Source organism: Melanotaenia boesemani, chromosome 13 (assembly GCF_017639745.1).
Source record: "Melanotaenia boesemani isolate fMelBoe1 chromosome 13, fMelBoe1.pri, whole genome shotgun sequence".
Classification (NCBI taxonomy): domain Eukaryota; kingdom Metazoa; phylum Chordata; class Actinopteri; order Atheriniformes; family Melanotaeniidae; genus Melanotaenia; species Melanotaenia boesemani.
This window is the reverse complement of record NC_055694.1, coordinates 2,419,352-2,445,407: the sequence shown is the minus strand read 5'-3', so window position 1 is coordinate 2,445,407 and position 26,056 is coordinate 2,419,352. Positions and strand designations below refer to the sequence as shown.

Sequence of the window (26,056 nt, the reverse complement as noted above, 5' to 3'; positions counted from 1 at the left end):
GGATATCATCGGCATAAAACAGAAGCTAATGTGCTGATTGACCAACTTGTACTCCTGGAAATTCTGACTCAAGCCAAATGGCCTCTTTCGGTTTCTTACATGAACACATTACATCACGTAACCTCCACGTGATTCAAGCATGCTCAGAAACAACATCCACCACAGAAACCATCAGAATAAGTGTAAAGGTGAAAAGATTTAAACCACCTCTTTATCGGATTGAAAATTTTTTCCAGTCAAAGCCGATCAGATCAGATGGCAACTGCATATTTGATGGGATCAAAACTGCTCCATGTAAACACAGGTACTGATATAATTCTTCTACAGTGTGATCTGAGGTTTACTGAACTCCTGTAGCATCAGACCCAACTTTCCCTCTAGTCTTCTCTTTTTTGGGCCAATTGTCCAGTTTTCTCATACTCCAGAAGTCTCCATTGTGCATCAGACTGCATGTTTCCTGATCCTTGAAGGCGCCACAGTTGTGTTTTTACAGCTTTTCTTCCTGCAGGTGCTCCTGATGATTCTCTGCCATGTTTTCTTAGAGACTTTAGGATGTTTACTGTTTCTTTCCAGGTGTAGCAGCTGGTTGGTTTCTCCGTTTCTCCGTTTGGGTTTGTTTACACAGTTGTTTTTTTCTATCTTTTGTTTCACTCTCCTTCTTCTTCTCTTTAAACTTCTCTTTTTTTCCCACCCTTTCCTTTATGTTGTGCCTCCAGTCCACCGGTTGTGTAAATTTGGCAACAAACATTTTTTAAAAAATAAAATAACAATAACAATAAAGAAAAATATTAAAGATTTAAAGGGAGCTTCATATATCTTTGGTCTAAAGGTCCTTCTGCATCCAGGCTGCTGGCTTACCCACTCCTGCAGTTTTCTCTCCAAACTTGACTAAAATTAAATTTCTTCCTGCTGTCCAAGTCCCATCCTCACACGATTTGTAATAAACCTCTGAAACTATCCCCTGTGCTTGTTGTAGTCCTACAGTTGCATTAAAAACAGCATCAGTATAATCCAGTGGCACAAAACCAAAGTATAAAACACGCAACATAAGTTTTAACTCTCGTTTTTCATTTATTTCGCATTATAAAAGATCATCTGCAGAACTCTGTTATTATTTAGCTATGGATAAAAATTATTCATACTTTGCTTTAATTTCATATTTCTTCAGCCTATCAGCTGCATGTGGAAAGAGTAAATGTTTTTTCTTTTTCTGTCTTTGCTTTGTGTGTTGTGATTTGTTGAGGACGTGAAGCTGAGCGTCCCTTTGTCTCCGTCTCGGGGTATAAATAATGCTGGATATGTTGCAGCTGTCTTTTCCTATGACACTCTTGTCAGGTGTCTCTTTTTTACATTTTTTCCAGTCCAAGTATCAACATCAAGTACTAGAAGCATTTTACACATGGTAAGATGATCAAATATTTCCACATAATTAACTTTATCTTAACAATTAAACTAAAACTACACCAGGAAACAAACTAGAAATGCACAAATGACATTAGATTAACATTAATAGTGAGATACTTTTAGCCTGGTTTATTATTTTGATGTTTTTTTGTGATTTCGACCTCATTTTAAACTTAAATTTGCACTTAAAACCATATTTCCTGTGGAATAACTCCCCCTCAGAGTATCTCTGTCGAAGAATCTGAGAAAAGGAAGACTGAAGCAGCAGCAGGAGGATCTGCATGTGACGCCGCGGTAAGTAAAGAAAAACGTATCCAAAACTTTAAATCTGAATCAAACTTTTAAAGGCTTTTAATGCAGAGCAAACAGGCAAAAGTTAAGTAGATGTGGGATCAAATTATGGCAAAATTACAGTCAAACATGCCCAAATATTTCAGATCAGAAACAAATAAATACCCAGCACATTACCTCTAAAAGATGAAGTCATTTTCCTTTGGTCTGTCACACCAGGATGTTTAGTTTTACCAGGAATCGTCTGAAATGTTGCTGCAAGATTTTGCTTTTTGTGATTTTAATTACATTTAAAATGCAAAGAATAAATAAATGAAATAAATAAATTTAAAAGACTGTATGGATTAAACCATTTCCCCCCAAATCCCCCCAAAACGTTTTCTAAATAATGTTTTCTGAATAACGTTTTCTAAATAAGTTTATTTAAAAATCAGTCATAAAGCAAATTTATCTGCTCAGCACAAATGCAGTTTGTATATTTCAGGTGTATCTGTACATTTTTAGGGTCTGCTTTAATAATTCTTTGTCAATGATAACCAACAATCTAACAGTTGTAGTAAAGTTAGTGATAAAATACTTGTTTTTACTATTTTCATTTTCATTACCGACGCGGTCAGACCAACATCACTGTTCAGATTATTCTGCTTTTCCTACTTTGAAAGTAAAATGTCAGATTAAGCAGAATTTCCACACTGAAAACCACACACACGCACACACACACACACGCAAAAACACAAAGCTTCCATTTTCAGCTATGACGCATACGTCCCTATCAGCACGGTGACTGTAGCTGCTGCAGCCCGGAGGACCGAGGAGGACCCGTCCTGTGTGTCTGTTCCTCGGTGAGATGTTAGTGGGCAGGTGGGCTGATTTATGGATGGCACGTTTCATGCAGAGGGGGGTATTTCTGCTCTAGCTGCATGCAGCCTCACAGGTTTTTCAATCTTCTCAGCAGAAATCAGGAAATGAAGCTGCAGAGTTTAACAGTCTGCAGAGACTCTTTTAGTTAAAAAGTAATAAAGACTCAATAAATACTGAAATATCTCCATTTGGTTTCCCGTAGACGTCCCGTGGCTGCGACATGACACATACATTTGTTTTCTACTCAGTCCTACAGATGTTATTCACCACTGGAAAACTAAAAATCTTGAGATGTGAAGGATGTATTCCAGATTCAGTAAACTCTTATTCAGTCGCTGATGCTGTTTATCTTTGAAGCCAAACTGTACTCCAGCAGCAGGCGGGTCCAGTAAATGTAGTCCTCATTAGTCTTTCTAATCCATAAAATCCTTTTTAAGTGGAAATTGCCGGGTTTTAAGTTATCTTATAAGTGTAACAATACATCCAGTTATATTATTATTTCATTTAAAATGTCTTAAATGTGATGAGGAATGTGTTGATATTATAATAATTTGAAGTCAGTCTACTAACCTGCTTATGATAATTATTATAACTGACCTGTAAACACATTTGGTTTGAGACTAAAGGTTTGCACTAGATCCTGATTTTTGTTAAAGTTTGGATCGTTTTGTATTTAAATGTCAGATTGATCAGGAAGAAAATGATGTTTTGGATATTTCAGAGTCTTACTGAAACTTTTTTTCCTGTTTGATTGGCCATTGCTGCTGTTTTTAAAGTGCTTTGTAAATAAAGTTTTCTTTGCTCTTTGAATCAAAACGAAAACTGTTTCATGGCAGAATCTGTGATATCAGATCAAAATTCACTCAATCAGTTTGATCAATATATCATCCCACCAATGAGTTTCCTTTTGTTATTCACATTATTATTTATTGAGATTATTAAGAAATTAAATAATGTTAACAGAATTTTATTCATTATACATGATATTGATTTACTAGATAATAATTTGATGTTTGTCTTTATCAGAAATTCTGCCACGACACAACTGATCCATTGATCCATTAATCCCAGCTGATTAACACAGTGACTTCCAGTCATATCAAACTAAAATATCTAAAACATCTTCATCACATCTGATCTTTAACAAAATCCAACTGAACCAAATTCTGGCTTTAAAATGTTCGTATCATGGAAAATATGATTAAAAGACGATTAATTTCTATTTACAGACATTAAATCAGGATATTGTGTAAATCTTCTGTATGGTTAGTTTTAAAGCTTAGTTAGTATAACCAGGTTAGTGCTCACACACCTTTAGATATCCACATTTTTCTCTTTAAAAACTTTTGTAGTTAAACATAGCAAATGGAAACAATTTAATATATTATTTTATAATTAATGTCTTTCTGACTGCATCAGTGTTTGATCAGTATTTTCAGTTTGGATCAATGACGTTTGCTCCAATATAGGTCGATTTATTCAGGGATTTTCTTCTCATGATAAGAGAATTCAGAGACTTTAGGAAACTTTGTGGGCTTTTTTAGTGAGAATGTGAATAAATATGTGAACTATACCAGCGGCCGTCTTTTAAAAGTCTAAACTTAGACTCTTTTCCCTGAATCCTTCGTTTTAGCAGCCAGATGTGAACAGACTGATGGTGCTCTGAACTTCCGGCTGTTAAAGTGATGGAGTCTGCATCCTTCCTCTGATTGGTGGCTTTCCGCAGCATCACGCTGCAGGTCCACCACCCAGCTTCATTTTTAAACAGCAGACCTTCAATAAAACGCCCCTGTTCAAATGTTCGTATGTTCAGAATCCAAAACACTGGAGTCCACAGACGTTGATCCAGAATACACATACAGAAGGAATATTCCACTTCTTTTTAATTCTAAATCAATAAGCAAGCAATTATATATATATATATATATATATATATATATATATATATATATATATATATATTACAGTAAGTAGTGTGTTGGATGACTTGGAGTTATAAATATACCATTTATTTTCTAATAATTAAATTAACACTCCCGGTAATTCATTACTAAGCTTCTGTCAACATTTCATTTGGCTAAAATATGTATTTAATGGATTATTTTTACACAGTAAATTGAATAGTGACCGATATAATCTGTCCTGATAAATAAAGTCCGTAAATTTTCTGATGGTGAGAAACAGAAATTATTTCTAAGAAATGATGAGATTTTGGTGTCAGTCTGAGTCTTCAGAGAAATATTAATAAAACAGAAAAACCACCTGATGTGATTACAAAGGGTTGCAGATATTTCATCGCACCACCAGACAAGCTCTGTTCTCTGTCTGCAGATGAGCAGTGGCAGCGTGGTGGGATTCATGTCGCCATCAGGAGAGTGTCAGCTAAAAGAAGAGCTATGACACCCTGTGTGGGCTCACTTCCGCTTCCTCCTGATAATCTGTAGGCTGGTCTTTTAAGGTCAAATAACATGTAATGGTTACAGATGAATTTTATTTACTGATGTAGAGATGCTTTTCAGTCAGCTTTAGATGAGGTCTGATGAAAGCATGTGCAATATAAAATGTGCCCTACAGCAAATTTAATGTCCTAATAATGTGTTTTATTGATATGAATAACCCATAAACATGTTTCTGAAGAAGAAATGAAAACTCCTGCTTGATGTGTTGATGTAATCAAACATGAAAGTAGTAAACCCACACGTCTATAGTAGTACTATGAGGCTTTACAACTTTCCAAATTATTGTGCAGTTGATTGCAATATCCACTCAGGAAATACTTCCTCAAACCCACTTGTGCAGATAGAAATTTCAAACCTTCCCACCGCTTTGAAAGTGCAGATCTGCAACGAAAGTTCTCCTCCTTCACATGAAACACAAACATCTGAATTCCTGTTTCTGTGGGTGTGCGTTTGCATCAGACATGTTTCTGCTGTTTGGTTTATTGTCTAGATGCACGCTATATCTCTGATGTGACGGAGATAAGAAAAAGAGCTCTGTACAGTCACCTAAAGTACTTACACATTATTTACATAAACTCCTGGTTAAATTTGCGTAGATGCATATCGCTTACCGCAACCTTGAAAAACAGGACAGGTCATACGCCACCGCAACTGAGCAGAATTAATCATGAATTTTCATGTTTCGTATCAGGGCATGGAAATTTAAAGTTTTGGGTGCTGATGCATGTTAGCTGTATAAAACTCATAAACACACAGTGCAGTGCAGCTTTGTCTGACGCTTCTTGCTATTTTTGGTCCGTCTGGCTTTTTTTTTTTAATGTAAATCCATGTAGAAGCTGAAGCTTTTAACCCCAGTCAGCATCAGACATGATGTTTCCCAGCTGTCAGATTCTGAGGCTAAAATGATGTAAAATGAATGTATGAATAGATATAGCAGCATAAAGGCCGACCAGAAGAAGAAAGCAGAATTTATTACTAACAGAACTTTGTAGAAATAACTCACAGATCAACAGTGACCAAGCCTGCAGACCAGTTCTACCTGGTTGTCCCAAAATCTACACTTAAAACCAGAAGTGACCGAACTTTTTCAGGTCCAGCTCCCACCCAGATCAAGCTGGACCCCACTCTGGAAACTTTTAAATCACATCTTAAACACATTTTTACTCAGCGTAAGAATTTTGTGTCTCTGTTGGTCTTTTGATTGTGAAAGAGTGGTTCAGGGAACAGGAGACATTTTCACACATGGATCGGCCACCACAGAGTCCAGACCTGAACCCCATGGAGGATCTTTGGAATGTGCTGGAGGAGGCTTTGAGCTGTGGCTGGACTCTCCATCATCAATACAAGATGTTGGAGAAAAATTAATGCAACTCTGGATGAAATGAGCGCTTTAAAGCGTAACACAACAGCAGCAGTTAGTCAGAGCTTCCCTGTAGAAACGTGAAGGTTACGTGTGAGATACAAAAACAGTTTTCTGCAGAGAGTTGGGACGTGGACAGAAGAGTTGCGCTTGCTTCAAACACGACTGCAGGCTGGGGTTTGAGCGTGGGTCCGACTTTCACCTGTTCACACTAGACAACCAACAGTGATGCACAGAAAAAGCTCTGTGTGTTAGTTTGTTCTTGGCTGAACAACATGCACCCCGTCCCCCAGGGAAGTGGTGTCACCACACGCCTCAGGAAGTCAGGTGCGCAACATGTGACATCACACAATGCAGGAACAAACTTTACCACTTCCTAAACAAGAAGATGAAATATTTCACTGGCTCGCAGGAGTGGAAGAAACTTAGTCTCTACAGACATATAAATGTATAATGTATCATTGTCATATGTTTATGACATCATTTCGTAGGTGTACAGATGGTTTTATGTAACAGTGTGATCCCCAAATATCCTAACAGCTGATGATCAGCTGGTGTTAGATCATTTTCATATCTGCTTGTTTAAGACAAGGCTAGTTTATTTGTACAGCAGATTTAATATACAAAACAATTTAAAGTGCATTACATTAAACATTAAAAGCATTCCAGCAGCAACAAAAAGTGCACAAACTTTAAAAATAAATAAAAGAAATTAAATAAAAAACAGAAATAAACAAATTTACAGGAAATTCTGCTTGTTAAAATAAAAGATTCTGCAGCACCGAATGGAAGAAAATGTGTGAACTTTTCAAACAAACTGGCTGCTGTGATGGAAAATGAAGAGTTCTCTGTTGCTTCTAACAGGAAGTCAATCCCATACATGTCAGCGTGCATGTGTCGCTCTCTCTGTAAAGAAAATGGTCATTTTTTTAAACACTGACTAAGAAAGACGGAGCAACTTCACAGTGAAAAAGAGATGGAGGCAGCTGCAGCCGGCAGGCGGGAAACGTGAGGCTCTGCAGACACCACGTCTCCCTACATACTGTTAGGCTGAGGTGATGTGATCCAGCATGTTTAGGATGCTTATCTTTGAACAAAATCATTAATAAAAAGCTGTAAATAGATGATTTCTTCTCGCATTCATGTTCTTAAGCAGATGACAGACTAGTTTGACTTAATAATTGAAGTAAAGAATTACAAACAAAAGAATTAGAATAGAAGAACAAACGTGTTTTTCCTTGTCACTGAGTATCATAACTAGATATTATATCAATTTAGTGGAAAACGTTTGCTGATATTACAAAATCTGCCGTGATATGATCTCAATTTGATTCCATCCAGGAGCCACTGATCAATATCAAATGCTGGTTTAACCCAATCATCTCTACAGATACAGTAGAGTAAGAACCTTCCGTTAGAGTCTCAAATAAAAGGTTTTGCTACTACTAAGGCAGTACGGTAACTTTATTTTGGGTTTTGGCATTTTCCTCTTTGAACTGAATGCAGCAGATGACATGAGCGACTCTCTCTTTCAGTGTTGGAGCAGAATGGACGACATTATCAGACAGAAGCAGAAGAGACCGTCTGTGCTGCGCCAAGTTTCCCAAACGGCTTCCAGACAGCACCATGGTAATAACATCAACTACATGCAGCCAGTTTTCTTCCACAGATGTCTTGTGGAGCTTAATTCTGCATTAAGTCTGTACAAAGAGCTGTTAATCAGTCCCTCCAGGACCCGGCGGCACTTGTTTGTGATTGTTATGCCCTAAAATGTCTGATTTTGCTGCTGTTTTTGAGAAACGTCACGGCTAAAGTTGCAGTAGTTGTTTTCCCTGTAAAAGATCCTCAAATTTATATAAAATATTAGTTATGAAATGTCAACATTCTTTACAGAAATAAGCAGCCTGAGTGAGTCTTTCACTGTTCAGCAGCCCTCTCTTGAAGCTGCAACTGTTTAAACAGCCAGAAGCTCAACCAGTTTAACTAAACCCCCTGCAGATTACCTGGAAAACGTCATGCACGGCGGTTTCAAACGCGATGCGACGCTTTTCTCCTGCGCATGTCTGCACGTTAATGATCAGAAATATGGAAGGTGATGATAAACGTCTGTCACTGGGTGAAGTCGCATCAAAAATGCAGTGATCGTTCAGAGTTTGCGTTAATAGTTGTGATCACACTGCAAATTCCTGGAGGGACTGGCTAATCTAAATTTAAAGCACCTAAGGTTCCTTTTCTACTGTTTTTAGGTTTGTTCCTATGTTGTAGAGCTTGGATGTCAAACTCTGGTCCTTGAGGGACGCTGTCCTGCAGGTTTTAGATGTTTCCAGACTTCCAGATCTTTGTGGAGAACTTGACAACAAGCAGTGGGAGCTATTTGATGTGAATCTGGAAACAGCTAAAACCTGCAGGACAGCAGCCCAGGAGGACTGGAGTTTGACTTCTCTGTTGTAGAGCATCTGCAGCAGTCATAGGCTGATCCCTCGGTTTTCCTCCCTCTAGTACTTCCAGAGAGTAGTGGAGCCATCAGCGCATTCAAAGAAGAGGTGGATGCGGGACATCATTCCCGGTCAGCTTCGCCACACATGCGCTCGACCCCGAAATTAAGCCGTCACCCCCTTCCCTTCAGAGAAGACGACCCAAAGCACAGTCCAGCTGAGGCCAGGCTTCATGACGGGTGACCTCACATTCACACTGAATGACAAACCAATCAAATGGTTCAGAAATAACATCATCACAGTGGTTTGCTAAAAATATGCTCTGAGGGAGACAGTGTGGTCGTAGCTGCTGTGTCAGGCCAAACAAAGAGGACGTTATACAAAGTCAGTCCTTAAATACCACTGTCCTGCATGTTTTAGATGTTTTCCTGCTCCAGCACCTGACTCAGATTAACAAGCCATTAATTGCAACCAGGTGAGTTTTTGAGATTTTTTGATTAGTTAATTGGTTCCTTCAGTGGTGGCAAATGCAAAAGTGCTTGAGTGCTTTAAAGTGCAGAGGCATCGAAATCATGCAGGGCAGTGGAAACACTGGCTGTAGAAGATACGGCACAAAAGTCTGGAACATAAGGAAAGCACAAAATAAACCAGTTTCCCAGGATACTTTCCAAACAGGAAGGATTAAATTAAGCACACTTTGGAAGAAGCTTCTCTCATACGTCTTCTTCAGCATGATGAAAAGGCACAGACAAGCGTTTTCATCCTTTTGCACGTTTATTTGCTGTTTTATGTTAATAAAAAAATAATAATCTAAATAAGCAGGAGTTTATAATTCGAAATATTTTATTCCAGGACAAGGAATTCTGTCTTAAGTTCTTCAACTTAATAAAACCTTAAATAAAGGAAAATGTGCTCATTGAAAGACTTATGAACACAGTGATAAACCATTGTTTACAAAATATTATTATTATTATTATTATTATTATTATTATTATGAATAATAAAATATTTTTTATCTTTTCAATTGAAAAAGATGTTGAAATCTTTATGGTCCGTCGTTTTCAAGAGTCTGTACCAAACAAAAATGTCCTTTTTAGTTCTTATTATGCTGGAGGCCTCCTTTTCCAGACTGGTTCCCAACTGTTGCACCGGCGTTTTTAACGAAGACGCACCGCGCAACATCCAGGCCTTCAGGCCGGATCTCATCACCTTCAGGACTTTGCTGCAGCCGAGTTATTTGACTGCTTCAGCTACAAATTACGGAGAAGCAGTCCAGCACCAGTACCAGCAGTCCTTGAGGTCCACCTCCCTGCAGGTTTTACATGTTCCAGACTCAAACTAATGGGTCATTGTGCAGAACTTGACAACAAGCTGTTGGCTCCATTTCTTTTGAATCAGGTGTTTTGGAGCAGGGAAACATCTAAAACCTGCAGCACTGTGGCTCTCTAGGACCAGGGCTCCCCACCACTGATTTATAAACTAGTCCAGAAACTCCATGATGACTTTATGAATGAGGTGTCCTGTTTGTAAAGCGGGTGAAGATGAAAATAGCCCTGTTCTTACCAACGGGGTCTGGCTCAGGAGGGACAGTCTGGTGCATTTTGGTTCAGTAAATAAATGTTATAAGACATGATAGAAACTTTGCTCATGACTGGAACTGCAATGAGAAGCCAGCTGGGTGTTAAACTGCCATATTTATTACAGAAAAGATGCAATCACTTTAATTAAATATTTATCCCAGAGGGAAATTACAATTTTAAAGGTGAAACTAACTGACTAATAGGTAAAGCGTCTCTCCAGCAGTGCTGCTGACAGGACCAGTGCTCTGTTTGGAAGTGGCCTCTGCCGCTGGCCCGGCTGTGGTGCAGTCACCGAGGATTTCTCCAGTTTCCTGAAGTAAGTACACTGCTGGTTATCACTTCCAGACAGCAAACGTATCCATGCAACTCAGATAATCATGTTGCTGCCATGTTTTTTTTTTTTTCTTTTTTTCTTTTAGCTATTCTTGGACAATGGAGATGTACTTTACATGAATGCCTGTCAAATCTCATTACATATGCTGGATACCATAGGTCAGAGGTGCCCAAAGTCGGTCCTTGGGGGCCGTTGTCCTGCAGGTTTTCAATGTTTCCTGCTTCAACACACCTGACTCAAATGAAATGGATCCAACAGCCTATTAAGTTTTGCACAATGACTCATCAATTTGAGTCAAGTGGTTTTGGAGCAGAGACACATCAAAAACCTGCAGGATTGTAGCCCTTGTAGCACTGGTGCTGGGTGCCCCTGCCATAGATTTCTAACTGGTTACTACTGGTTATACTACGACTGGTGGGCTGTCCTTGTCTGCTCACAGGATTCTTCATGGTACAACCTTATCTATAAATCTATTACTGGACTCTTCTCTTCATACTTTTGTTTTTACCTTAAGTTCAAACAATGCATCTTACAGTCTGTCATCCCAGCTGTGTCTCTCTGCCTTGGTGCCCAGATCTCACACTTAGGGAAGAGGGCATTCATGCGCTCTGATCCTCTGACTTGGAGTGCTTGTTTAAACTTTTCTTACAGACATGGGATGGTGCAGCGCTCTGCTGCACGATACTGTTTAACCTGGTGAATGTTCTTCATTTTCTGCCCCATCATTTTATGCTACAAAAGGACCTGAAATTGTTTCACTTAATTCTGCTTATTGACTTTAAAAGACTTACAGGTGATCTGTTCCTGTTATAAACGTGTTACTGTTTCCAAGATACTACATACATGTTGGCACATTTATTGTTTTATTTTATTGTTGTAATTTTATCTAATAACAGGTCTGTATGTGTATTAATGGGACCCCATGTATAAATAATGGTTAAATGAATAAAACAAATTTGATTCACCGCAGTCCTCCTTTTGGTTGTACTGATACTGAATGGTCTGAAGTACTGGCCCCTACATCCCAGATCCCTTCTCAGGAAACCACAGGAACACTGTTGTAAGACTTCTCCAAGTCCACAAAGCACAAGAAGACTGGTTAGACAAACTAAAAAAAAACTACAAGGGTTAAAGAGCTGGCGTTCCACAATAAAAAAACAACAGATTGCTCCTCCTGAATGTCCAGTCTCTGAATCAAACAGTTTGTAACCTAAAAAAATGTTGTATCCTGTATTGTCTTCCAGGCATCTCCACTCGGAACACAGACATGATGACAGAAGCATTGCTCAGTGGAGGGTGCAGCAGGATATCGTCCAATACATGGAGCGTCAGGTGGGAACAAAGGAATCACAGAAGGTTTACAGCCACACCACCAATGCTCTTTTCCAAACTGACAATTTCTTTTACAAAATTAGGCTTTCTCACTCTGCAAAAAGTTAACTTTCAAAACCAAGAAAAAGGTATAAAAACTGAGTAAATGTTGCTTCCTTTAAATATTTTACATGTGCTGTAGTTATATATACTGTAGTTATATACAGCGTTAAAGGGCAGTTTCTGATAAAAAATAAATAAATAAATAAAAGCTCCAAGGTTCCTCACTGTTAAACTGGAGTTCCCCATGGCTCCATTTTGGGTCTCCTGTTGTTGAGCATCCACACGTTGGCACTAGTTTGAATGTAAAAGAACAACATTTTTTTTTATCATAATTATGCTGATGACACTCAGGTCTATATGACTGTCTCTTCAGGGGACTTTGGTCCCAGATAAAGTTTCAGTTCAGTCTCAGTCAAATCAATATGTGGATGTTCCAGAATTTTCTTTCAGCTAAATGAAGATAAATCTGACATGACAGTGTTTGGGACCAGAGATGAGTGTCGATAGATTAGTGTCCAGCTTTAGTCAGCAATGTTAAAACCAACGGATCAATCTAGAAATCTTGGTGTCAGTTTGGACTCTGAGCTAAATTTTAGATTCCACATTAAAACAGGAACCAGATCAGCTTTTACCACCTGAAGAACAAATCTAGAATACAAACACCGATGATATAGAAAAACTTCTTTATGTTTTCCGTAGTCTTGGCTACTGCAAAGGAGTTTTTAAAGGTCTTCTTTTAAAAAAATCACTAAGACAGCTGCAACTAATCCAGATGCTGCTGCTCATGTCCTCACACAGACCAGGAAAAGCAAACATATCACTTCTGTTCTCACATCTTCACACTGGCTTCCTGTGAGACAAATAACATGGCTCTGAACGGTTCTGGTTGTTTTCTTCTTTCAGCTTCTTCTGGAAAAACAGAAGCTTGCAGCAATGCAACTTCATCTCTCTGAACACAAATACTCTGACCTGGTACGGAGGTTCATTCCACTCTTTTATGTTTCTTTTTTATTACTGATTAAAAGACATACTTAGACTAACTTATTTTACCTGTAAAGAAAGGAACTGAGCTTGTCTGTTCATGTTCTCCTCCATGACTGCAGAAGACGGCATCAGAGTGGCCGTACAGCCTTCCTCTGTTGCTGCCTCCGTCTCAGGTAACCGATGACGACAGGATGCAGCCATGGGGCATCAAACATCTGGAGGAGTTGGTCCAACATGGCTACACATCTACTGGTTCTGCCCATCTTCTGCCAGGTAACATATAGTTAGTTATCTCTCTCTTCTGTTTTTCTCTATGTTATAAAATGAAGTCATAACTGTTCAAAGAGCTGTGAGATCATCCACTGGTTCCAGCTCATAAAAGTGTCTCAGAGCCAGTTACCGACCAATGAATGCTCACTGTATGTACATAAATAGGTACGTTTGTTTCAAACACCATGCGTCCCTTATGTTCTCGTGGTTGTTATCTGATACATCCACCAAAGGGCAGTGCAGATTTAAGAGTTCGTCTCAGACATTAATAAAGTTTCAGACATTAATAATAACAAACATGGTGTCCGTGGAGGAGATGATGACGGCGTTCATTCTCAACGGGATGGTTGTTAAAATATAATCCAATCAGATTTTGGTTATCGGATAGATTAAATCTTGAAAATGGGTTGTTCAAAAGGGAAATCCGGATTCTGAAATCTACTTGGATCACGTAATCCAATCCTAGTTTTCATCCGGATAAAACCCTCAGTTTGGGTTGTTCAAAACTTTGGAGTAGAATCCAGATAACTTTGATCCAAAAAATCAGGATTATCCTGACCCCAACAGAGGGCAGGATTACAGGAAACAGTTGATGAAATAATAGAACTTTTTATTTGGTGCATATACTTCTATTTGTATTTTGCATGTGACTTATTTAACCGTTATAGTGAAAAAGTAGTTAAAATAGGGACAGGCTCCTATTTTCAGCATAGTAAAGGAAAAATAAAAATGTGACATTATCATGTCCCCATGATAATAAACCCCCAAACAAATCCATTAACAAACACAAATAAAACATTTTATTTAACTCTTATTCATCACTTCATAATCAGAAAAAAAGACATTTCTAACGATTGCAGCCCTCACTACACCACCGTCCGTCCCTCATTCTGACAGAATGCCAGAGGTTGGGCCTCCACACGAGGCTCAGGCGTGTCATTAACATCGTCACAGAGATGGACAGTCCACCTGCATGTTATGCAGGACAGTACATGCACGTATTATGTTACACCGTGGTTTCACTCGCAAGTCGTTAAAGGATGCAGACGTCTCTTCTACCTGCTGTTCCTCACTCGGCACCAATCACTGATCTACGTGCTGGAAATCCAGATTTGGTCCTGAAAAGCTGGACTTTGTATCAGGGTGATCCAGTCCTATCGTGCTTTTAACAACGGGGGTAAAGTGAGCCGGATTATGTGATTATGTGATAAATAATATATTCTGGTTGAGTCCTGTCCTTTGATAAAGCCAAAGTTAAATCTACAACATACAACCTTACTTTTTTCTTAAAATAGGGACAATTTGTGTTCAAATGTTCAAAGCCTCAGGGATCCCCTGTGCTCTTTGGGGGACCGCTTTGGGGTATCCCGGACCCCAGGTTGGGAACCACTGACCTATAATATTAAAGAAATCTAATTATAAACCTTTGCAATGCTGATCAGACACTTCAGTCAAAACAGACTAGCTGTGAGTTGCTGGTGGACGGATGCTGTAACTAATGTAACGTGGCTTTAATTTGGGTTTGTTGTGTTTAGTTGTGTTATTTATCTGAAGTTGACGTGCTGGGACATAGAGTATGATGTTTCATGTCCTCAGAGGGGAAAACCAAGAGATTCTCATATTTTAGTCAAATTGTAAAATGGAACTGAACTGCTGCTATAATATGACCTTAATTATACAGTAAACATTAAAATCCCTGAAGGCTCTTTGTTGGGTTATTTTCTCATGAATGTGCCTCTACAACACGGCAGCTGCCCCGCCTCTTCTCTAATGTTGGTCTACAACCGTAAATCCTTTCGCTTTGCTGCAGCAAACGACTGAACGCATCACTTCAAGTTTAACCTGCAACAGATTATAAGTTTTTTCTGTTCTTTGTATTTTCTTTCTCTCTACTGGGGCGTCTTGGCCAGGTCAAGAGTTTTAACTGGTAAAATATAAAACTTCATCATATTAAAGAGATGACTTGTTGATACATGGTTGTTGTTTTACAGACTTGGTCCCGAGTATTGAGTGCTACAAATACAACAACATCCGGCCTCCGTACACCTACGCTTACCTGATACGATGGGTAACTACATAAACCCTCAGGTTACATTTACAATGCTGAAAGAGAGCTCGACATGTTAGTAACAGCAGCTGCTTCTCTCATTTCTCAGTCTATCCTGGCGTCTCCAGACAAGCAGCGAACTCTGAATGAGATTTACAACTGGTTCACCACCATGTTCTTCTACTTCAGACACAATACCGCGACCTGGAAGGTTCTACTTGCTCACATTAACCTGCAGATTAATACGAGGACTTGTCTCAAACAGCAGCTTGAAGCAGATTTTGTTCCCATGTCTCTTCTGCAGAACGCAGTACGCCACAACCTCAGCCTGCACAAGTGTTTTGTGCGAGTGGAGGGAGGGAAAGGAGCCGTGTGGACGGTGGACGAAAGAGAGTACCAGAGGAGGAAGGGACAAAAGTACCACAGGTACGAGCATGAAAACGTTCCCTGGGTTCTTTAAGACGGGTCTAAAACTCATTTTAGTTCAGAAGCCACGTTCAGCACATGTGACCAGTTAAAAACCAGCATAATAACCTAGAAATAATAAAACGACACAATTTTCTCTTTATTATAATACAAAGAAGTACAAGTACATTATCAAGATGTTTACATTCATTTAACTGTCCTTATATACTGTGTATATATATGTATATGTGTGTGTGTGTAATTCTATTTATTTTCATTGATTTATATTTGTATTATTTACGTGTAAGTATAGATTAAACATATATTTTTATTAATATTTATATATAAAAAATCAAATATTTTTTTAATAAATCTTGTAAAATTTTATTTTTAATGATTTTTTTTAAAGTTGTTTTACATTATAAACTCACATAAGAAATATTGTATATTTTTATGGTTTTATTTTGTTTAATCTTTATTTTAGCAGGGAAGTCCCAATGAGATTACAAAATCTCTTTTTCAAGGGAGCCCGGGCCGAGACATTACATCCATTACAGACAGCAGTCATTAAATCAGCCATTAAATAAACAATAAACATACAAATACAGAGCAAACAACAAAAAACAATACAGAAAGCGAAGTTATTTTAAAGCTCTAACTGAGGTCAGCTGCTGCAGGCCGAGGACATGGTGGGGTGGCAGAGGAGAGAAAATGGCTCATCGCTTGTTTCATGCTAACCGTGTTTTCAGGGACTGTCCCATGAAGTGGCTGACGTCGTTCTCCCGCTACTGTCCAGAAGACCCGTGAACAGCAGCAGAACCGAACCAGTGCTCCCACATCAGGACAACCCCTCGCATATGCATTCCCACTTCACTGCTTTCTGTTTATTCATGTTGCTGCACTTTGTTCTAACTCAGAAAACTTTTAAAGGACGTCACAGAACTCACTGCAGCAGATGATAACGTTGTTTCATCGTTACTTTATTCATGTAGCACCGTTGAGGTCACGGAGGCACAAAGCCGGCATGTTTCCAGCCAACAAGCATGTTCATCCTGCAAAAAAAAGAACAGTTTCATGTTTTTACATTAAAAATACACAAGTTATTTCTGAAGATAAAGTTTCATTTGATTGTTTGGTTTAAATATTTTGCATGTATTAAATAAGCTTTTCACAAATTCTGTGTTAAAACCTTGATTTGTAAAGTACTGAGTACCCATCAGGAAAGCCTGCTCTTTATGCCCCCAAGAAGAGGAAAAAACTTTCTGTCTGTTCTTTGTTTCAGCCTCTCTGTTTTTTTCTGACTGGTAGAAATGAAGGACCAGCATAAATATAAATCAGCTGAGACTATAGTTGCAGGATGAAACCTCATCATGGACAACTTTCCTCTGTTTCCGCCCTATCTGATATGTATTTCCTGAAGAAAGGTTTTAAGGCCTTTTGCTCTGTAAAAAGATGCATCATCATCATGAAAAATGGTGATGGGAAATCTGTTTGTACATGTGTAAATTTATTTAGTGCTCATAATTATTGTTGTGTGTATTTGGCATTTAAAAACACATTTGAAAGTTCCCAAAAGTATACAATTAACAGCTGACACAGTTTATAGACGAAGTATTACACATTCAGTTGATTTTCTCTCCATAGTTCTCCAGCTAATGCGTGTGTTTGCTGTCGCTGACCTCTGCTGTGGGAGCTACAGTTAAACCCCCGGCCAGCAGGGGGCGGTAGTGAAGCTCCATTCTGCGCTTTACGTCTCTCTTCCGCGATGAACGAGAGGAATGCGGAAGCAACTCCTGCTCGGTGTTTACGTCTGAGTCCTGTCTTTTTCCTGAAGCTGTCACTTTATATACTGAACGATGTTTGTCCCGGTGGAGGAGGCATAGCGAGGCTGAGCGTGCGGAGAGGCTGAACCTTTGCAGGAAGAAAGATGGCGGACGAAGCGCCGTTCCTGTTGCTACACAGCGAAGTTGTGCAGTACATTTACAAGTCCGCAGAAAGCGGAGACACGGTAAGAAATGTACAAGCTTCGTTACCTGGGATGTAAACTAGACTAAATTCCAGAGGTGTTAGTGTGTGTGTTAGTGTAAATAAACATCACGCCACATCCAGAAGGTGTTTAAAGTAAAGAGGCGTCAGACATGTTTTCTGTCCCACTTCCTGGTTTCTACTGATTGGTTGGTTCAGGTTAACGTTTATTTTATGTGTGAACAGAACTTTTCCACATTCAGTGTCGTTCAGGGAGTTTGCTTTCTGAATAAAGCTTATGTTGTACTCAGTGTTTCTTCATTTGTCCCCTCCTTCCCTGCCATCAGGAAAATGGACGAAACATCACCAAACTGGAGAATATGGGGTTCCGAGTCGGCCAAGGGCTGATGGAGAGGTAACTGGGTTGGAAATGACATAAATCAAGTTTGATCACGATATGTGTAGATGCAGTGGGAAACAGTTCTATGTTTCCTGATGCTGATCAAGATTTGATAAGATTTAAGATCCAGTGATCAATAAGAGACAGATACTGATCACTTTTCGTTTATATGAAAAACATGTCGTTCTATCCCTGAGAGACAATAACCTGTCTACTCTCACTTTTAGTTTTATTTCATTTATTCTTGAGACAAAGAAACAAAACAAACATCTTCCAAAGACTAGAATAAACAGACTAGAAAGAAAAATATTTTTAATCCACCACAATAAAACAGGAAACCCTCAGTCCATATATTTATTTAAAGGTCCCATATTATGCAAAATTCACTTTTTAATGGTTTTGGAACAGTCATACTGGTCCCCCCGCATGTGTAGGAGACCCGTAAGTGTGAAACTCTTTCAGGCGCTCTCTCTCCCCCCTGCTCCACCTCTAGGGAAGTAAGCGCTGAAATGAGCTTGTTTGAAAGCGTGTACGTTATGACGTCATAAGGGACAATAACCACTCCCCACAGAGCGATGGACCCGTCTACCGGCTCTCAAAGCCCGCCCTCTAAAAATCACCTAGCGCCCAGTGTTTTTCCCTCTTCGGCAACCCTCGTTAGCGGACATGGCTAAGCGACAGAAGCACTGTTCTGTTTGTGGCTGCATAAATGAACACGAAAACGTTTTTTTACTTCCATCCACTGAACCCACGAGGACTGAGTGGATTAATTTTATTTTTGGAGGAAATGTACCCGGAAAACTTCCAAAGGTTTTGCATGTCTGTGGCCAGCATTTCAAAGAGGACTGTTTCCACAACATGGGGGCATGGAAAGCAGGCTTCGCCAACCGTTTGAAGCTGAAGCCAGGTTCAATACCAACTGTCCGTGACACAGCTGGAGAGGTAAGAGCTGGCAGTTATTTTATCGTTTCGGCCTTATTAGTCTGATAGCTTGAAAATATATTAACCTGTCAATCACCTCATGACGGGCGATGCGATGGGCGGAGCCAACAGCTGAGCTGCTCCACCAGGGTTCCGCCCACCATAAACGGCACATTTCTGAAGCTGCTAAAAAGAGGGAGGTGAAGAGAAGCCGCTGCACTCAAACTGAGGGTCGATTTGTCCATACCATGGCGGAAATATTTCATTTAGATATTAATGAATGGTCTCAGATTGGGAATAAAGTGTATAATATGGGACCTTTAACAAACTGATTAATTGTTTGATTTAACCTCTTATATATGATACACACATCAGACTTTTTTAACGTTGTTCCCTGTGGACTCATTTTCCTGCCCAGGTCTCCTAAACCAGAGGAACTGCTTTACTTTTTAGTTCCGGTTCCTCGTTCAGGGCGACCTGAACCGGAGCTGGAAAGTTCCAGCATAATACCTAGAAATACTGTAAACTCCTTATTCCTCCCTCTGTTTCAGTACAGAGAAGTTCAAGTACATTATTAAGATCTTTAAACTGTCCTTTTAGAAAATATAATGATGTTTTTGCCGTAGTTACATTCAGATAAATAATGTATTTACATATTTTATTTTTATTTATTTTATTTAAGATTTTACCAATTTTTTTATATATAAATATATAAAACACAATATATTTATAAAAATTTATAAAAAATGATTAAATAATGTGTAAATGAAAAATGTATAATGTAAGTAGAATCAGTGTAAGACAGGAAATGATGTGTGTGGTGGGAAAGAGGTCGGTTTCATCACGCAGCGCCGTTTGTTTGATGTCTTCATTAAAAAACCGTCAGAAATAAATCAGCTTTTTGTCTGTAAAGAACATCGTCTGGACTTTCTTTCAGGCCGTCTAACCGGGTAAACGCGCGTCGCTTCGTGTCGCGGTGGCTTCCAGCGTTAGCTTAGCTCCTTCCGTTTATCTCATTTATATTTATGTTAAACATGTTTCATATTCAGTCATTGACATTATATTTTTCTGTTTTCTTTTTACTCAGATATTTTTTAAACTTATTTTTATTTATTTGTGTTTTATTTACATAGTTACATTCATTACAATTTCCAGATCACAGTGAATTTTCAAAATCACCAAACATTTAATCGCAGGTGTCTGGAGCTCTAAATAAAACATTACATCATGATTAGAGTCGTTCTCCAGATCCAGAAGTTATTTTAAATGTACGTACGTGTAGATTTCCATGTGTGTAGTAATCCTGACGCCTGAACTCACCTCATCATACAAACTAGACTCACATCTATTAAGTTAGAAAGATGAAGGATAGAAGTTCTCCCCGTTTTCTTTTTCTCGTGTGGCCCTGGAGTGTGTCCCGCTTCTCTAGTGAAGGTTTACGTTTCAGAAACACTGATAGATACGAAATAAATAAACTCACAAGTAAAGTCGAAGTAGAGCCACAGATGAAGCCGACCTGTTTTAGGACTGAGACATGCATCAAAATTACAAATCATTTCATTTAACTGAATAAAGTAAAACTGGAGGATATTTTACTGCCAAGAACCGGAGCAGACGGCAGCATGTCATTCGCTCTGCAGAGAAGCTGATTGGCTGCGATCTGCCTTCCCTCGAGGACCTGTTCACCGGCAGGTCCCTGAGGCCTGCAGAGAAGATGGTGGCTGACCCTCCCAACCCGGTCACAAACTCTTCGAGATGCTCCGCTCTGGCAAGAGGCTGCGATGCATCAGGACCAAAATCTCTCGCCATAAAAACCGTTTCTTCCCCTCTGCAGCTGGCCTCATCGGCATGGACCGGGACCCCCCATGACCGACACTGGTTCAACCATCACCCCCTCCACACGTTTTATTAGGGCTGGGCGATAAGAACAAAATCTTATATCTGGATATTTTTTACCTGAATCACAATATACGATATATCTCGATATGCTTTTTTTTGTCAAATAACCAAAGAGACGGCTTTAATTTACAGCCTTCAGGGCTAAACACACTTTTATTAAGGATCAGCAGCACATTAAAACAGCTGAGTTAAATTAAAGTAACTTTATATTAAATTAAATGCTCCTAAAACAAAATAAATTAAAAATAATTTTAAATGACCATAACAAAAATCAGCTGTGCAAAATGCAAAAGAAAAGATGCTTTTAACTCAAAACAAGATATGTCGATATAAACGATATTCCCTCCTTCTGTACTGCGTCTGATAAAGTCTCGATATATTTGAACATCTCGATATATTTGAACATCTCGATATATTTGAACATCTCGATATATTTGAAAATCTTGATATATTTAAACATCTTGATATATTTTAAAATCTTGATATATTTGAAAATCTCGATATATTTGAACATCTCGATATGCTGCCCGGCCCTACGTTACATTAACGTTGCATAAATGCTGCGTCACACATCCTCAGTTCAGATTTTACTTACATTTACATTTCACTCATCTGCACAGCTTTTCTTTGTATTATTGTTGTAAATTTCTTATTTAGTGGTTTTATTTTTATTTATTTATTTATTTATTTTGCATATATCTGCTCTTGTTGGCACTAATGCACCAAAACAAATTCCTTGTACATGTAAACCTACCTGACAATAAACCTGATTCTGACTCAGTAAATGTTTTTGTCTTTATTTTGCAAACATGTGCTCTTTAGGTTGACTAAAGACACGCCTCGGTTTAAAGATGAGCTGGACATCATGAAGTTCATATGTAAAGACTTCTGGACCTGCGTCTTCAGAAAGCAAATCGACAACCTTCGAACTAACCACCAGGTAACGGCCGCCACGCTGTCCTCCATGTTCCCCACAAGCCTGCAGCAGCTGTTCAGCATGGCGGTGGTAGTATCATCCTCTGCTAGGTTAATAAGTAAAATGATGAACCTCTGATAACATCCGGTTAAACCATCAGCTGGTCGGTGGAAGTCTGGACACAATCATCAGATCTCTGAACGGCCGGCTCATAGAGATGGACTAACGCTCCACGATGGTGATTAGATGTGAAGACGTGACTTCTACAGTGTGTAAATACTGGTGATGTTGACGTGTGTTTCAGGGCATATATGTTCTCCAGGACAACACCTTCCGATTACTGGGTCATCTGTCAGCTGGGAAACAGTACCTGGAACTCTCCCCAAAGGTGCTGTAAGATTTAATTTCACATTTTTACCTGTTTGGTCTAAATCTTGTATCATTGTTTTCAAGCATCCAGGAGTTGGTACTAAGTAAAGTCCAGAAGCATCTGGAAGCTGTGAAGTCTTAATTTTCCTCTTTTATCTTAGCTGAGTTCTTAACTGTGAAGTTGAGGGTTGATGGTGTTTTATCAGCTGTTTAATCTTCCTCTTCCCGATCTCCTCAGAGGGATGTTTGACGAGTTCCCAGTAATCCTGGCCGAACAGCATCCGTTACCATGGCGATTCATGTAAAAATGTACCAGCACAACGAGTCCAAGTCAAATTTCTCTCTAGGGAAATAAATATCGTTAGATGGGGTTGGATAGTTTACATTAGAACCTCATGTTCCTTAACCAGTACCAGCATGAGGTGGGCAGGAAGACCAGAGGGCACCAAGTCCGGTCCTCCAAAGCCACCATCTTGCAGCATGGTGGCCCCGGAGGTCCGGAGTCGGTGCTGTAGACAAACATAACTCAGACTCGGCTTGCTTCATTTCACATTGACATGAAAACATTAGGAATGAATTTGGCTCCGTCCTGCACCTCCAACCAGACGTCCAAGGGTTTGAGAGGCCGGTCGAGCTCTTTGGCTTCGTCTTTGAGTCATTCTTCTTCCATCTGGGGAGGATCCCAGTCCAGAGCATTACTCCGTCAGCAGCAACCCTGCAGAATGTGCCGGACTCTGTCCGCTCCCATGTGCATGACCACTGTTTCTCTCTGCAGTACCTGGCCTTCGCCTGTGGGCTGGTGAGAGGAGCTCTGTGCGACCTGGGAGTGAAGAGTATCGTGACCGCGGAAGTGTCCATCATGCCTGCCTGTAAGACATCTTTTATTCTAGAAGAAAGCTTAAGTAACATTTGTTAAATGAATCACTTCTTTGCTCTGGTTGCTGTTGTTTCTGGTAATAAAACAACTCGGGTTAATCTGCACGCACCATCCACGTCATCAGCTCCACCTGTTCTACTTCCTGTTAACACTAATATCAGCCAATCACACGGCAGCATGTAGACATAATGAAATTCAAACTGAGCATCAGAAAGAGGATTTAAGTGACTTTGAGCGCGGCATGGTTTCTGGTTTGAGTATTTACTGGGATTTTGACACAACCATCTCTGCTCTGAAGAAGAGAAAATATCCAGCGAGCAGCAGCTGTCTGGACCAAAAGATGGAGAAATGTTGCCTGGTTGAAGACCACACCGGGACCTCCTGCCAGCTAAGAACAGGAAACTGAGGCTACAATTCACACACACTCACCAACACTGGACAATAGAAGATGGAGAAACGTTGCTGGTCTGATGAGTCTCCATTTCAGCTCCACATTCAGATGCTCGGCTCAGAATTTGGTAGAAACATCATGAAAACATGGATCCATCCTGCCTTGGATCAACGCTTAAGCCTGCTGCTGGTGTAATGGTGGGGGGAGATTTTCTTGGCCCACTTTGGGCCCCTTAGTACCAACGTGGCCTGGTTTAACCAGCACAGCCTACCTGAGTATTGTTGCTGACCATGTCCATCCCTTTATGACCACAGTGGAGCATCTTCTGATGCTACTTCCAGCAGGATAATGCACCATGTCACAAAGCTCAGATCATCTCCACCTGCTTTCTAGAACATGACAATGAGTTCACTGGACTCCAACGGCCTCCACAGCCACCAGATCTCAGTCCAGTAGAGCAGCTTTGGGATGTGGTGGAACGGGAGATTCTCATCATGGATGCAGCCGACAAACCTGCAGCAACTGTGTGATGCTGTCATGTTAATATGGAGAAAACCTCTGAGGAAGGTTTCCACCACCTGCTTCATCTATCACACCAGGTCCCGACGACCCGGTACCAGAAGGTGGACCTGATGAAGAGGACGACCCGGTACTAGAAGTCGGGGCTGATGAAGAGGGTTTTAAATGATATTCTTGTCAGCAGAAGGAAATGTTTGGTCGGTTGATTCGTGTTTGTTTCTCTCTCTGCAGGTAAATTCCAGGTGATGATCCAGAAGGCGTAAAACCCTCCAGAAACTTCTCTCTGCCTCCAGGTAGCCTGCAGGTTTCATCTAAGTGTGGAAAATCTGCAGAATATTCTCATCTGCACACTTGTTATTGCTTTAACTGATAAACAAGTGTTTGCTTCATACAATCATCATCATCATCATCATCATCATAAAGATTTACCAGTGCCATGAAGTTTATTTCAGAGAATAATTACACTATAACCAGTATAACAGTTACCAGTCTAGTCTGGTTACCGTTGGCAGCCCTCTGCTGCCCTCTGGTGGTAGAAATTTAGATTTGGCTTTTTTCATCTAAGCGCTTCGGTTCATTTCTAAAAGCCAGTTTTTACTCTTGCTGCTCATAAATAATGACAGAAAGTAGCTTAAAAGTTTTATAACTTAATAATTTATAAAACAGCTCCATGTTGGTTCACTTTAACACTGTTTTGGATATTAGAGGATAAAAAGTTCAAGTCATCTTCTAAAATGATTTTAGCTCAGCTCTTTCTCTCAATTTCAGTCCTAATAAAAATACAAAATATCTAATTATTCTGATTATTTTAACCTGTTAAGTACTGGTTTGATTACATTATGTCACGTTTATAAAAAAAAAATAAAAGTAAATAAAATAAATATTTTGATCTGTCCTAAATGTACTAAAAATGAACAGAAATGCTTTCCTTTGATAAAAATGGTGACATGTCATCAAACTGGTTTTTAGATGCTTAAAATAACTTGAATAATTACATATTTTGCTTTTTGATTAGGTGTGAGATTCATTCAGTGATTTGACTGTAATGTTTTTGAAGCAGTTTTTTGAGAGAGAACTTTTTTTTGGTCCACTAATGACCTTAAACGGTAGTAAATTTGTCCCTGGTGCAAAGTCAGAATTTGAAAGAAATAAAGGAAAAAATAACCTGAAAGGTTCTGGATCTGGAAAAGTCCCGTTACCTGCGGAGGTTCACCTGTGTGTATTTTAGGAAGAAAAAGGACTGATTGATGAGATTGATCTGTGTTTGATGCCACCTTCAGTCTGTCCACGAGTAATGTTCATTTTCTCAGTTAAACACTCAAAACATCTGTCATGTAAAATTCTATAAAGCTGTTTGTCTGTCAGTCAAGTAATAAAGAAATAAATAACATTTTTCTGTTTTTTTCTTTGTCTTTAACAAACACAAAAAGAAATTAAAAAGAAATTCTTTGTCACGAGTTTTAAAGTCTCTGCATCAGTTTTCTATTGGTTTCTGAATTGATTTTAGATTCTTTTACTGGTTTTTATTCTATTATGAACCAGGGTCTTTTAATAATTCCTAAAGTCAGAGCTAAACTTCACGAGGAGAAAACTTTCTCTTCCTTTGGCCCACGTTTGAGGACAAACCTTCCTGAACACCCGAGTACAAAATAAAGGTTAATGTTTTTCTAATTAAACTGAAAACCCATTTTCACCCGGCTTTTTAAGTGACTTAATTTAGCTTTTAAAAGGACTTGAGATAGTGTTCTGTTCTATTTTAAGTGATATTTTATGGTTTAAAAAAAATCATATATTTGTTTATTTCAGTTTTACTCTTTTGATTTGACTTTAATTCCTTTATTTTCTTACGTTTTGTTTGTTTTAATGTCTTTAAAAATTCTATTTAGCCTATTTTGTTGTTTCATTATCTTATTTACCTCCAGGATTCCCTCATTGATAACGCTCAAAGCAGATGACAAAGACGCTTCTGTTTGTGTTTTTGTTTTTTTCTGTTAT

At 39.1% G+C, this 26,056-nt stretch overlaps 2 protein-coding genes across 3 annotated transcripts; both read left to right on the top strand.

Annotated features, from left to right (window-relative positions):
- Nucleotides 1-1,254: 1,254 nt before the first annotated feature.
- foxp3b (forkhead box P3b) lies at nucleotides 1,255-16,975 on the top strand. 2 transcript variants are annotated; one of them, XM_042004292.1, is made up of 12 exons: nucleotides 1,255-1,402; nucleotides 1,627-1,698; nucleotides 7,911-8,004; nucleotides 8,875-9,049; nucleotides 10,614-10,706; nucleotides 11,969-12,056; nucleotides 13,002-13,070; nucleotides 13,202-13,355; nucleotides 15,344-15,420; nucleotides 15,509-15,610; nucleotides 15,704-15,825; nucleotides 16,554-16,975. In XM_042004292.1, exons 1-12 carry the CDS (start codon nucleotides 1,400-1,402, stop codon nucleotides 16,609-16,611), a joined length of 1,107 nt encoding a protein of 368 aa, XP_041860226.1. In that variant the 5' UTR covers nucleotides 1,255-1,399; the 3' UTR covers nucleotides 16,612-16,975. The 2 variants fall into 2 exon arrangements, with proteins under 2 accessions (XP_041860226.1, XP_041860225.1); XM_042004291.1 differs by having other exon boundaries at nucleotides 10,611-10,706.
- Nucleotides 16,976-17,557: 582 nt separating this feature from the next.
- On the top strand, nucleotides 17,558-25,451 carry trappc6b (trafficking protein particle complex subunit 6B). Its single transcript, XM_042004293.1, has 6 exons — nucleotides 17,558-17,812; nucleotides 18,117-18,184; nucleotides 21,812-21,929; nucleotides 22,210-22,293; nucleotides 23,050-23,143; nucleotides 24,293-25,451. The coding sequence occupies exons 1-6, from the start codon at nucleotides 17,732-17,734 to the stop codon at nucleotides 24,322-24,324; spliced, it is 477 nt and encodes a 158-aa protein (XP_041860227.1). The 5' UTR covers nucleotides 17,558-17,731; the 3' UTR covers nucleotides 24,325-25,451.
- The last annotated feature ends 605 nt before the right edge of the window (nucleotides 25,452-26,056 follow it).